The sequence below is a fragment of the Phascolarctos cinereus genome, unplaced genomic scaffold, assembly GCF_003287225.1.
Source record: "Phascolarctos cinereus isolate Bilbo 61053 unplaced genomic scaffold, phaCin_HiC Scaffold_4;HRSCAF=312, whole genome shotgun sequence".
In the NCBI taxonomy this organism is placed as follows: domain Eukaryota; kingdom Metazoa; phylum Chordata; class Mammalia; order Diprotodontia; family Phascolarctidae; genus Phascolarctos; species Phascolarctos cinereus.
In genome coordinates, this window is record NW_027555847.1 from 653,271,505 (window position 1) to 653,284,389 (window position 12,885).

At 40.7% G+C, this 12,885-nt stretch overlaps 1 protein-coding gene across 1 annotated transcript in view; it reads left to right on the plus strand.

The window, feature by feature from the left end:
• Positions 1–130: 130 nt before the first annotated feature.
• Positions 131–12,885, plus strand: part of RECQL4 (RecQ like helicase 4) — a 38,611-nt gene continuing 25,856 nt past the window's right edge. Inside the window, 4 exon segments of the mRNA XM_020995168.2 lie at positions 131–229; positions 1,261–1,358; positions 4,715–4,748; positions 5,634–5,731. Coding sequence (XP_020850827.1) covers positions 1,275–1,358; positions 4,715–4,748; positions 5,634–5,731 — 216 coding nt within the window. The 5' untranslated portion in view covers positions 131–229; positions 1,261–1,274.

Below are 12,885 nucleotides of genomic sequence, written 5' to 3' on the forward strand. Positions count from 1 at the left end.
GTTGGCGACGCAGGAAGCTCCCATTGGCCAAACCCCTTCAGTCCTCTGGGATTGGTTGATTCTGCTTCTCTACAGATTACGTACACATCGCCCCGCCCCTGCTGTCGTGGTGCGTTCAAGGATTGGCTGAGATCGCAGAGCCCCTTCGCCTAGAGCGGGAGATTTACTAGGCTAGTCGGGGGAGAGTTCCCGCGTTGCTGCGGCTGTGCGACCAGCGTGAGGTCCTTCCGTGAGTGTCTGGGGCTGCGGGGGGGGGGGCCGCAGGGCAGCTTGAGACGACCCGGGGAGAGGGGTTGGGGGAGAAAGCATAGCCTTTGCGCTCCTGCCTCGCCTTACCCCTTCTTCCTTATCCGAAGCGGGGCAGACCGTCCAACCTCAGGCTCTTGGGATGGGGGGAAGGATCCTGAGGGTCCCTGTATTAAAAAAATGCTTGGAGATCTTCAGAGGCGCCAGGTCAGACCCTTTCTGACATCGGTTGCACCAGGAGCCCCACCCCACCCCCTACCCCTCGATTTGTCCTGAGGGGCTCTGCGCTTGGCAGCCTCTGGAGGCTTGGCTCGGACCCCCACGACCCTAACCCACTCTGGTGCTGTCTAGAGATGGAGCAGCATGTGGCCTGTGGCTGCAAGCATCCTCAGTGTCCCATGCACCCTGGGAGCTCCTTGGAGAGCCACTTGGGATCTGGCAACCTAAGCAAGCCCTGCCTAAGGCGCCCAAAGAAAGGGAAGGAAGGAAGAAGGGAACAATCGTCTATTAAGCTCCTACTGTGTGCCAGGCACTGTACTAAGTGCTTTTACAAATATTATTTTATTTGATCCTCACAACAACCCTGGGAGGTGGGTGCTATTTTATCCTCATTTCGCAGTTACTCCCTAGCTGAGGCAGACTTGCCCAGAGTCTTACAGTTAGGAAATATCTGAGGCTGAATTTGAACTCATCTTCCTAAATCCAGGCCCATCAGCTGTGATTTACTGAGCCACTTAGCAACCTCTGGTCTTGAATGGAGGGCTGGCCTTGCTAATCTGCAAGACAACCTGGTTTTGAGTTAGCTCGGGTAACCCTAGGCAACTGGCTTCACTTGTCTGAACCTCAGTTTCCCCATCTGTACAACAGGAATTTATTTACACTCCTTTCCCCACCGAGTTTTGTAAAGATAGTGATGTCTCTTAAAGTACTATATAAATATTTGTTGTTTTTATGGTTGGTAATATCTGATGGGCCTAGCGTGATCTTTGGGTGGTTTTTCCTCTTCTTCCTCAGCTTCTAGGCTAGCCATGGAGCGGTGCCAGACGGTGAGGGCCCTTCTGAAGGCCTGGGAGATGGCATTCCTTCAAGAACACAAAAGGAAACCCAACAAGGTATGGGAGTTTTCTCACCTATAGCGGCAGGGTTGGAAGGGTACCTTTAGACCTGATGCCACTTTCAGCAGTTTGAATGTCTGTGTTTGTGTTCTCTGGCACAGGACCAACTGGAAATGTTCATTCCCTCTTCAGATTTCACTTGCTCCTATCATACTCTACGTAGAGTATACTTAATTTATATCACTTGCCATATGCCCCCATTAGATTAATAGACTGTTGGTGCTTTATCATAGGTTGGGCACAAGTAGTCCTCGTGAACATTTGGGGTGGATTTGCTAAGTTTTTGCATCTTGTGTTTCTTTTGAACTACTTCAATTCTGCTTTGCCCCCTCTTTGATGAGGGGGTCCTGTGCCAGTGTTTCCCATGTCCCATAGTTATTTCCAAAGTTCTTTAGAGAGACCTAGAGAGTGTCCTTGTATCGATTCTTCTGACCACCATGTGAGTGCTTGTCTTGTGTGAGTTCTCTATAAAATAGTGTTTTAGGCAAGGGTATGTTTGGCATTTGGAACAACATGGCCAGCCCACTGGCATTGTGTGCTTTCTGCGATAGAGCTTGAGTGCTTGGCAGTTTTAGTTTGAAAAAGAATTTTAGTGTCCAGTACCTTATCCTGCCAGGTGATCTTCAGAATCTTCCTAAGACCCATGAGTTTCCTGGCATGATGCTGGTGTACTGTCTAGATGTCATGGGCATGCAATGTTAAAGTCAGCACAGTGACTCTGTAGACCTTCAGTTTGGTAGGCAGTCTGATACCTCTTCTCTCTCACACTTTCCTTTGGAGCCTCCCAAACACTGAGGTAGCTCTGGCAGTGCAGATATCAAACTCATTATCAGTATGTACATCCCTGGAAAGTATATTGCCAAGGTAAATGAATTTATCCACAGCATTCAAAACTTGCCATTTGCTGTAACCAACGGTTCTATACATGGATGGTGTGGTGCTGGCTGGTGGAGAACCTGTGTTTTCCTGGTGTTAATTGTTAGGCCAAATTTAGCTTAATAGTGTTTTTTAATTTTTTGTTTTGTTTTGTTTTGGCTAGGCAATGGGGTTAAGTGACTTGCCCAGGGTCACATAGCTAGTAAGTGTCAAGTGTCTGAGGCCGGATTTGAAATCAGGTCATCCTGACTCCAGGGCCTTGTGCTCTATCCGCTGCATCACCTAGCTGCCCTAGCTTAAGAGGTTTAATAAATATAATAATATATTAAATTTAATAAATATTCAATTGAATTGCATGTGGTGTTGTGCCAGTCATTCTGTATAGCTCAATTTAGCCAGGTTTTAGCCTTCCCAAGGGTTATAGGCTAAGAAAGTCTTCCTTATAGTGATAGAAATGCAAGAATAAGATAAGCATCAATAAAACATTTAAAAGGTAGAAGACAAAAGAAATTCAGAAAGGGATACACTGGGCAATTATATCACCCCTGGATCAAATTTAATGTATCCTTTTTTAAAAAACATAACAGAGGTTTGTGGTTTCATATATGGCCCCTTTTTGTTACTTATATACTGAAATGTTTATGTTTCTTGGATTAAGTAATTTTTTTAATTAAAAAAAAAAGGCCTCCCCTATTGCATGTGAACCTTTGAGGAGAAGATGGCAATATAACTGATAGGATAATTAGCTCAAGAAATTAATAAAAAAAAATGTCTTGTTAGATAGATGGGCTGAACTATGGATATGAAAGAGATTATCCACCCATTTTTATTAGGGGCATTGGCCTATGAGCAGGACTTGTAGTCCCCAGAACCCTTTTCCTCAAGGGGCCTACAAGTTCACCACATGCAGTGGGAGCCCAAAGCATCGGCTGATGATGAAATGAAATGAACAGCATGAGTTTGACCTTTACCCCCATACCCTTTCCTGGTGAGTTTCTTAGGGTGGTCTAGAGAATAGGAACCTTGAACTACCACAGGGACCAAGGCTGTGCCTGGGCGCAGATAAAGTGCTGAGGAAAATATTATTCAAAAAGAAATGATGCTTCATCCCATCTGCCTCCAGAGCTGCTTCCACCTCCCTAATCTTAAAGCTTTTCCTTGACTCTTCTAGTTCCTGCAGGTACTGTCTAATCAGTCCCTGCCTGTTAAAGTTTTTTGAAAAAGCACTCTAGACTGATGCCTCCATTTTGTAGTTACTCTTGGCTTCTCCTTTTGCCACTGTCCTGAAACTTCTCTTTAAGGTCACTGATGGCCTCTTCATTGCTAAACCTAAGGGTCATTTTTTTTTAAATGAAGGCCTTATCCTTCTTAGCCTCCCTATAGCTTTTGACACTATCACCCCATCTTTCTGGATATTTTTTTCCTTCTTTTGACTTCAGAGCCACCATATTCTGATAGGAATGTGAGGAGTACCTTTCTGTGTCCTTCATGCTCTTTATAATCTCTATATTAATGTATATGTTTCTCAAGGAGCAGTGTTTGGCCCTCTTTTCATTATATTCTGCCCTTTAGAGAACCTCAGCCATTCTCAGAGCTTCAACCATTACTTCTGCTGTGGGAGAAACAATACCATCTTAAATCCTGACCTCTTTCCTGAAACACTGATCTCCAAAAGCAAGCTCATTATCTTCCCTCTGTAAATCGTGTCATCCTTCTGACTTCACTGTGGTGCCACTCATCATGTTTTTAATCTTGAGATTATTTTTGACCCTTTATCTCACTTAAGCTTCATATCTAAGATCCCATTGCAAATGGCAAGAGCTGAGATTTGGAATTGGAAAGGAGATCTCCAACTCTATAACCAGTGCTTTCCTCATACTGGGCCTTTGTTTCCATATCTGTAAAATGGACTAGGGAGACTTTAAGGTGTCTTTCAGCTCTCAGTCCTACACTGAAGAACACATTGTTCTTCTTCTCTTCATCTGTTGAATTCCAATCTAGTCTTTAAAACCTGTGTCATGCCACCTTCTCTCTGTGAAACTCTCCTAGACCCCACATAACAGCCTTTCTAACCCAGCTTCACAGAATACATTCTAAGTATAGTAATTAGAAATTCAATTAAGTTCAACTCAATAAATGAGTGAACAAATAAATGCCCTATTAAGTAAAAAGACTGCAGTGTGTACGTGAAAGAGATTTCAGTAAGTTTTTACTAGAGGCATTGGCCTATAAGCAGCACTTGTCCCCAGAACCCTTATCTACAGGGGGCCCACAACAGTACATTACACACAGTTATTAATAACTAAGTATAGTTCTCCATTATGGTTATTTCTGTTGATATCTTATCATACCCCTACCAATAACTATAAGCTTCCTGAAGACACAGACCGTCTCTTTGTCTCTCCCCAGGCATTTAATAAATTATTGATTTTATTGTATTACATGGTCTTGAACTAACCGAGAACTGTCTCTTGCAGAATGATGTGGAGTCAGCACCAGAGGAAATGAAAGGTGAGTATGTGGCAAAAAACATCTTCCAAGGTGAACCAGCCTGGGTCAGAAATGGAGTGGGTCAAAACTTCTCTGCTGATCAGGAGTATGGACTGGCCCCATGGATAGCCACTGCACTTTCAGGCTGGGCAAGATAGGGAGAATCCAGCCTTTTTATTGGGGGTTGGGGAGAGGCAATTGGGGTTAAGTGACTTGCCTATGGTCACATGGCTCCCATAGCCTGATTTGAACTCAGGTCCTCCTGACTTCAGGCTCAGTGCTCTATTCACTGTGCCACCTAGCTGCTCCTAGACCTTCATCTTTAAAAAAAAAAAATCCTCCAACAATTGTGTGTGGAGTGAGCATAACCACAATCTGCCTGGGAGGCAGAGCCATTGATTGTAGGTAAGCCAACATCTTATGCTAGATTTGTCTTCCCAAAGCAAGACTGCTCCTTCTGTTCATGTGGTGCTTTTGTGCCAAGGTTCTCTTACTCCAGTAACATTGTGTACTTTAGATAGCCGACTCAAAGGGAGCTGGAGAGGAAGGGAGAGGAGGAAGCAAAAATTCTCATTTTAGGTGACTCCTGGCTTTGGATCAGAAGACCTTGGTTTCTTGGGAAGCAACATCAACCAAGAATAGCTTGTTTTAGGGGATGGGGAAGAGGCTGTGTTAAGCTAGATAGGACCAGCATATATGACAGGAATGATGCCACAAGCTATATGATCGGACATGATTAGCTACAACCCTGATGGAGCGGACAAAATCTGGGACAGCCAGATACCAAGTCGTATTTGACAGCTGGAAGGTCCTTTGGGGCGCCGAATAGATCTGGCCTTTATTGTGCTTCTTAGTCTCTCCTTCCTTTTGTGCCAAGACCCTGACTTCCCCTTTCCTCCCAACCAGAACTCTACCGAGAATACCGAGCCCTAAGGAGAGGCCAGGAGTCAGCAGGCCTTCCACAGCCCACCAACTCAGGCCAGAAGGGTGCACCTGCAGAACAGGTAAATGGAAGGGGCCCAGAGCTGCAGTGAATAAGCCTTTGATTTTCTCACAGAAACTTGCTCAAGCTTGCTATTCCCAAAGAAAGGGTTAAATTAACACTGATTAAAGGGGAAATGGGATGCTTTTAGGGGAAACTCCTCATTATAGACAGCAGAAAGAGTATTGAATAGGAAGTCAGTAGATAAGGGTTCTAGTCCAGGCTCCATCATTAGTGACTATGGATGAGTATCTTCTGTCAAGTGAGTGGTTTGGCTCAGATGATCTTTAAGGCCCTCGAGTGAACTTCCTAGGGTTCAGTTTCCTCATCTGTAAAATAAGGGAGTTAAATGGGTCTGAGGTCCCTTCCGGCTCTAGACTGATAAGCCTTCTAGTTCTAATGATCTGTTCTGTTTCTTTTTAAGTTATGAATTTCCTCTAACAAAATGCTGCTTTGATGCCTCTTCATGACATAGAAGTGATGCTGGGATTTTAAAGGCTCTCAAAAAAGTGTAGGTTTTGACCATAGGTCTGACCAAGCTAAAGAGTCTTCAGGTATAGACCCAGTGATGACTATATGTCTGTCACTCAAAGGCTAGCCCTAGTTAAGTTCAAGAAGGGCTTATCCCCAGGTTGGCCACAGGACCACAGCAACTGTCAAAGACCATTTATAGGAAAAGAGAAACCACACTCATGGAACTATAGATCCTTGAAGTAAGAATGTTACAGGCTTATATAACTTCACAGGAAAAATGAACCTAATGAATATTAAATCTATTTTAATTTATTTATATCTATAAAATATAAAACTATAATTAGAAATATGCTTCAATGGACAAATAACAATTTTGTTTTATCAGTAACTCTTTCAAAATCCCAATTTATAGTCCCTATAACTGTATGGCGTATTTATATGTTTACTTAGAGCCAATTTTTGTAATAGTTTAATTGCTGTTTGTTCTTTGAATGTTAGAAAATTTTTACCTGTGAAGAGGGTCAGTTTGAGCAGCCTGACCAGTATTTAATAATATAATGTGGGGGCAGTCTTTTTGAAGTTATGACCAAGTTTGGGGTTGTGTCTCATGTTTTGATTTTTGCTAATTGTACCTATGAACCCATCTGACCAAGGTGCTTTTTGGGAGGTTGGCATGTTGGGGTTCTTTATCAGTCAAATAAGACAGCATATATAAATCACTTTATAAACCTTAAAGTGATGAATGTTTATGTGCAAATATACATATCATGTGTATAGTGTGTATGCATGTTTGTTTATTTCTACCATAGTAGAAATTATTAATGTTGTTTAAAACTGTTAATAATAAAAACTATTAATAGTAGTCATTATTGCTGGGTGTACCATATTCCTAGTTCTGCTTTTAGGTTAACAGGTTTTTGTTGTCATAGAGAGTACGGCTACAAAAAAAATCCATACCATTGTACAAATAGTTCTTTCTCTTTCACTTCCTTAGGGTACATTTCTGACAATGAGATTACTCTAACAAAAGAAATAGTCAGGTTCACAACCTCTTAGGGTGTATTACCAGCTTGCTCTCCAAAGAGACTGTACCAGGTTGCAAATCCCCAGCATCGTATGAGCGTGCCTATTTTTCTAGAGCCCACTGAGGCTGGGCTTTATTATTTTTATTAATTTTTGCCAAATGGCTGGATGTGAGGTGGTGCCCCAGAGTTTTCATTTGCTTTTCTTTGATTACTGGGAAACTGAAGGTTTTCTCAAGTGGTTATTTCCATGTTTGTCTCCTCCTTTGTGAACTATGTTCATGTCATTTGAGCTTTAAAAACCAGGGTCTTTTGCTCATAAATTAAAATCTTTCCCCTTAAATACTGCATCTTATGCTTTTGTCTAACATACTCAATGTGAGAATTTTTTCAAACCTTTTAAAAAAATTTAATGGAATTAAGTTACATTTTGGTTAATTATAAGGTAATTTAACAACAACAATAATAAAATAATGATGATGATGAAGATAGCTAACACTTACAGAGCTCTTACAGTGTGCCACTGTGCTAACTGCTTTACAATCATTATTTCATCTAATCCTTATAACAACCCTGGTGGAAGGGGCTATTGTTATCTCTGTTTTACAGATGAGGAAACTAAGGCAAACACAGGTTGAGTGATTTGCCAAGGGTTACACATCTAAAAAGTTTCTGAGGGCAGATTTGAATTCAACTCTTCCAGACTCCAGGCCTGGCACTCTATTCGCTGTGCTACCTAATTGCTCCTAGATACTCGAATCATATATGATTTATACTTGAATACTTCAGGGTTCCATAATTTGGTGAATGTGAGTACTTCACACACAGATTAAAACCCTCTATAACCTAATTGCTGGTCTTTTGTGAGGTTTCTTGCCAAAATATTTGTCATTGCAAACAACCTGGTGTTCTGCATGAATGAACTTAGCTAGGCAGCTTTTCTGACTCCAGGTTTTTCTGAAATCCACCTGCTCATCATTTCCTGTGGAACAATAGTATTCCATTACATTTATGTACCACAGCTGGTTCAGCCATTTCACTCAGCATCAGTTCATATAAGTCTTTCCAGGTTTTTCTGAAGTCACCTGCTCGTCATTTCTTATAGCACAATAGTATTCCATTCCATTCATATACCACAACTTGTTCAGCCATTCCCCAATTGTTGGGCATCCCTTCAATTTCCAATTCTTTGCTGCCACAAAAAGAGCTGCTATAAATATTTTTGTACATGTGGGTCCTTTTCCCCATTTTTATGATCTCTTTAGGATACAGACCTCGAAGTGGTATTGCTGGGTCAAAGGGTATGCACAGTTTTATAGCTCTTTGGGCATAGTTCCAAATTGCTCTTCAAAATGGTTGGATCGTTTCACAACTCCACCAACAATGCATTAGTGTTCCAATTTTCCCACATCCTCTTCAATGTTTATCGTTTTCCTTTGTTGTCATATTAGCCAACCTGATAGGTATACTGTGGTACCTCAGGGTTGTTTTAATCTGCATTTCTTTAATCAATAGTGATTTTGAGCATTTTTTCATATGAGTATAGATAGCTTTGGTTTCTTCTTCTGAAAACTGCCTGTTTATATCCATTGATGATTTATCAATTGTGGAATGACTTGCATTCTTATAAATTTGACTCATTTCTCTATGTATTTGAGAAATGAGGTCTTTATCAGAGATACTTGCTATAAAAAAAATTTCCCCAGTTTTCTGCTTTCTTTCTAATCTTAGTGACATAGGTCTTGTTTGTGCAAAAAAAAATTTTAATTAATGTAATTAAAATTACCCATTTTACATGCTGTATGCTCTCTATTTCTTGTTTGGTAATAAATCCTTCCCTTATCCATAGCTCTGACAGGTACACTATTCCTTGCTTTTCTGATTTCCTTATGGCATCACCCTTTATATCTAAATCACATACCCATTTTGACCTTATTTTGATGTATGGTATGAAGGGTTGATCTATACCTAGTTTTTGCCAAACTGCTTTCCAGTTTTCCCAGCAGTTTTTGTCAAATAGCAAGTTGTTATCTCAAAAGTCTGGATCTTTGTGTTTATCAAACAAGATTACTGTGGTCATTTACTACTGTGTGTTGTGTACCTAATCTGTTCCACTAATCCACTACTCTATGTTTTAGCCAGTACCAGATTCTTTTGATGATTACTGCTCTGTAATACAGCTTGAGCCACCTCCTGGCTCCTCCTTCACATTTTTTTTCCCGTTAATTCCCTTGATATCTTGACCTTTTATTCTTCCAGATGAATCTTGTTATTACTTTTTCTAGTTTTATAAAATAATTTTTGGTAGTTTGGTACGGCACTGAATAAGTAAATTAGTTTAGGCAGAATATAATTTTTATTATATTGGCTCAGCCTACCCATGGGCAATTGACATTTTTCCATTTAGATCTGACTTTATTTGTTTGAAAAGTGTTTTGTAATTGTGTTCATATAGTTTGTGGGTTTGTCTTGGTAGGCAGACTCCCAAGTATTTTATATTGTCTACAGTTATTTTAAATGGAATTTCTCTTTTTGTCTCTTGGTGCTGGACTTTGAGAGCTCACAGTCAAATAGGGGAAGCACCATGCAAACAACTATCTACAAACAAGATATGTATGGTATAAATTAAGGACAGTGCCATAGGAAAAGCACTAAAGTTAAGGACGACTGGGAAAGGCTTCTTGCAGAAAGAAGGACTTTAGCTAAAACTTGAAGAAAAGCCAAGAAGCCACAAGGGAGAGGATTCTAGGCCGGGGGGTAGTGAGTGGGGCAGCCAGTGAAAACACTTGGGAGTCTGGGCAAGTTTTGGGCAAGGGGGCCAGTGTCACGGGATTGCAGACTAGATGGAGAGAAGTTAAGGTATGAGAATGGAAAGGGCCAGGTTATGAAAAGCTTTGAAAACAAACAAGTGACGTGATCAGACCTGCACTTCCAAGCGATCACTTTGGCAGTGGAGTGGAGGATGGATTGGAGTGGGCAGAGGCAGGAGGCACGTAGATCAACCTGCTTAATCCCCAGCGCCCATGTTGGCACATAAGTTGTAATTATTTTCATGGCTGTCTTTTTGCAAATACTCTTTGTTATTATCACCTAATATGGCCAACTATCCTATGAAATGGTGTTTCTTGTTGCCTTTGGACATAGGTTAAATCTTTCTCCACTAGTTCCTTTCTTTGCTTTTCTACTGACTACTCTGGACCCCTCCTTCCATTTAGCTGCAGCGTCCTTCTTCTAACTTGATCATGGTAAGAATATTGAGATTGATGACTCAGCTCCTCCAGCTGAATCCACTCTTTGGTGCTGGGACAAGGATTTTACATTTAGAATGACAGTGTTGAAGCTTATCTGAAAATTGCGATTCTTAGCGTGCTGCCACTGTCACAGTCAGAAAACATGCATTAATTAAGCACTTACTGTGTGCCAGGTGCTGGGAATACAAATACAAGGAGAAAGACAGACAGTCCCTACCCTCAAGGAATTGAGGGTTACATTTGTGTTACATTTGAATGTAACACATTAAACATATAAGCTGAAAAATGGGGGAAGGGGTTCTCCCTGCAAGTACCTGGTACTGGGATGTGGAAAGTCTGGAGTGTGGCCTGGGAAGGAATGAAGACATAGCTGATTTAGGAGATGACCTTATAGGCAGATTGGTGGTACTATGAATAGAGTGCTGATTCTGGAGTCAAGAAGAATTCAAATCTGGGCTCAGGCACTTACTAGGTGTATGACCTTAACATCTCTCTGCCTCAGTTTCCTCAACTGTAAAATGGGGGTCCTAATAGCGTCTACTTGTTAGAGTTTTTGTGAGGATCAAATGAAAATAGCATTTGTGAAATGCTTAGCCCAGTGTCTGGCACACAGTACATGCTATATAAGTCTAATTATTATTATCATTACCATTAAGTGGAGATTATGGGAGGAACCATCCGATCAGAGGGGGAGGCCCGAGGGGCACACATGGCAAAGTGTAAACTTCAGGGACAGAGTGAACAACCAGAATGAAGAAGTTTCTGAGACATGGTCGAGAAAAAATGTCTAGACTGTAACCTTGAGAGAATCTAAAGTGAACTCTGGACCGGGATTCTGGCTCCTTTCTTAGTTTTCTTAGTGTCTTTGTCAGACAGAGTCTGCTTCCTGAAGACTACCCTAACGCCAGTGGGAAGCTAACTCGGTCTGTTGTCAGGGCATGTTTTACATAATCACATAAATAATGTTGACGTAGAATTTTATTTAAATTATAAAATATATGTTACATTAGATAAATACAAATATAAAATTACATTTGAGTTATATAGCAACTTTTGAGTCCAGAAGGACTAGTCTCCTTCCTTTTAGGCGATTAGGTGGTTTAGCAGTGCTGCAGTTGGAGTCGAGAAAACCTGAGTTCAAATTCTGCCTCAGATGCCCAATAGCAGTATGACACTGAACAAGTCACTTAACCTTTCTATGTGTCAGTTTTCTAATGTGTAAAATGGGGAACATAATAGCACCTACCTCATAGGATTATTATGAGGATCAAATGAAATAACATGGAGAGGGGCAGCTAGGTGGCGCAGTGGATAGAGCACTGGCCCTGGATTCACAAGGACCGGAGTTCAAATCCAGCCTCAGACACATAACACTTAGTAGCTGTGTGATCCTGGGCAAGTCACTTAACCCCAATGCCTAGTCAAAAAGAAATAACATGGAGAGCATGTTGCAAACTTCAAAGCACTATGTAAATGCTAGCTAGCTATTTGTATTTTTCCCCAAGAACTCCCTTTGGTGCACTTCTCCCATAAAATCTCCAGCAATTTATCCACTTATACTAAATATGGATTTTTAAAATTTCTGCAGCCGTGTTGTTTACAAATAGCAGTATTTTTACCTCTTTCCAGTAATCATCTCTGATATCTTTTTTGTGACACTGCAATTGTTGACGTTTCTATGTAGAATAGAAGTGGTGACAGCTTTGTTTGGCCCCTGGTTTTTTTTATAGGTTTGCAGCTAATGTTTCTCCATTGAGAATATCATTGGCCCTTCGGTTCAAGCTATAACTTTTCATTAGATTAAGAAAAAATTCTTTTATTCTTTTTTTAAAATTTTGATTATGAATGCATGAGTGAATGCTAATTTTTATTAAAGGCCTTCTCTGCCTCTGTTGATCCCAAGAATTAGGTTAATTTTTTTTTTAATAATGAACCATCCTAGCAATTTTAGGGTAAACACTACAAGTAACTTTTTTGATGCATTCCTTTGATCTGTTCCTAAAATTTCTTTTCTTTTTCTTTCTTTTTTTTTTTTTTTTGGTGAGGCAGTTGGTGTTAAGTGACTTGCCCAGGGTCACACAGCTAGTAAGTATCAAGTGTCTGAGGCTGGATTTGAATTCAGGTCCTCCTGACTCCAGGGCTGGTGCTCTATCCACTGTGCCACCTAGCTGCACCCCTAAAACTTTTTTAAAGATTTTTTTTCCATCAACATTTATCAAAGGAGTCTCTAGTCTTCAGTATTGTGGTTTTAAAATCAGATTGTTTCATAGAAACCCAGGTCTTTCCTGTTTTGACTCCAAGTTCAGCAAAATATATCATTCCAATTAGATATGATGTTCATAAAGTCCTTCAAGCATTATATGAGAGCTAATATTTTGTTGATAATTTTCCTTATATCTTTTTCTGAAATTGATTTATTGAAGTTGTCA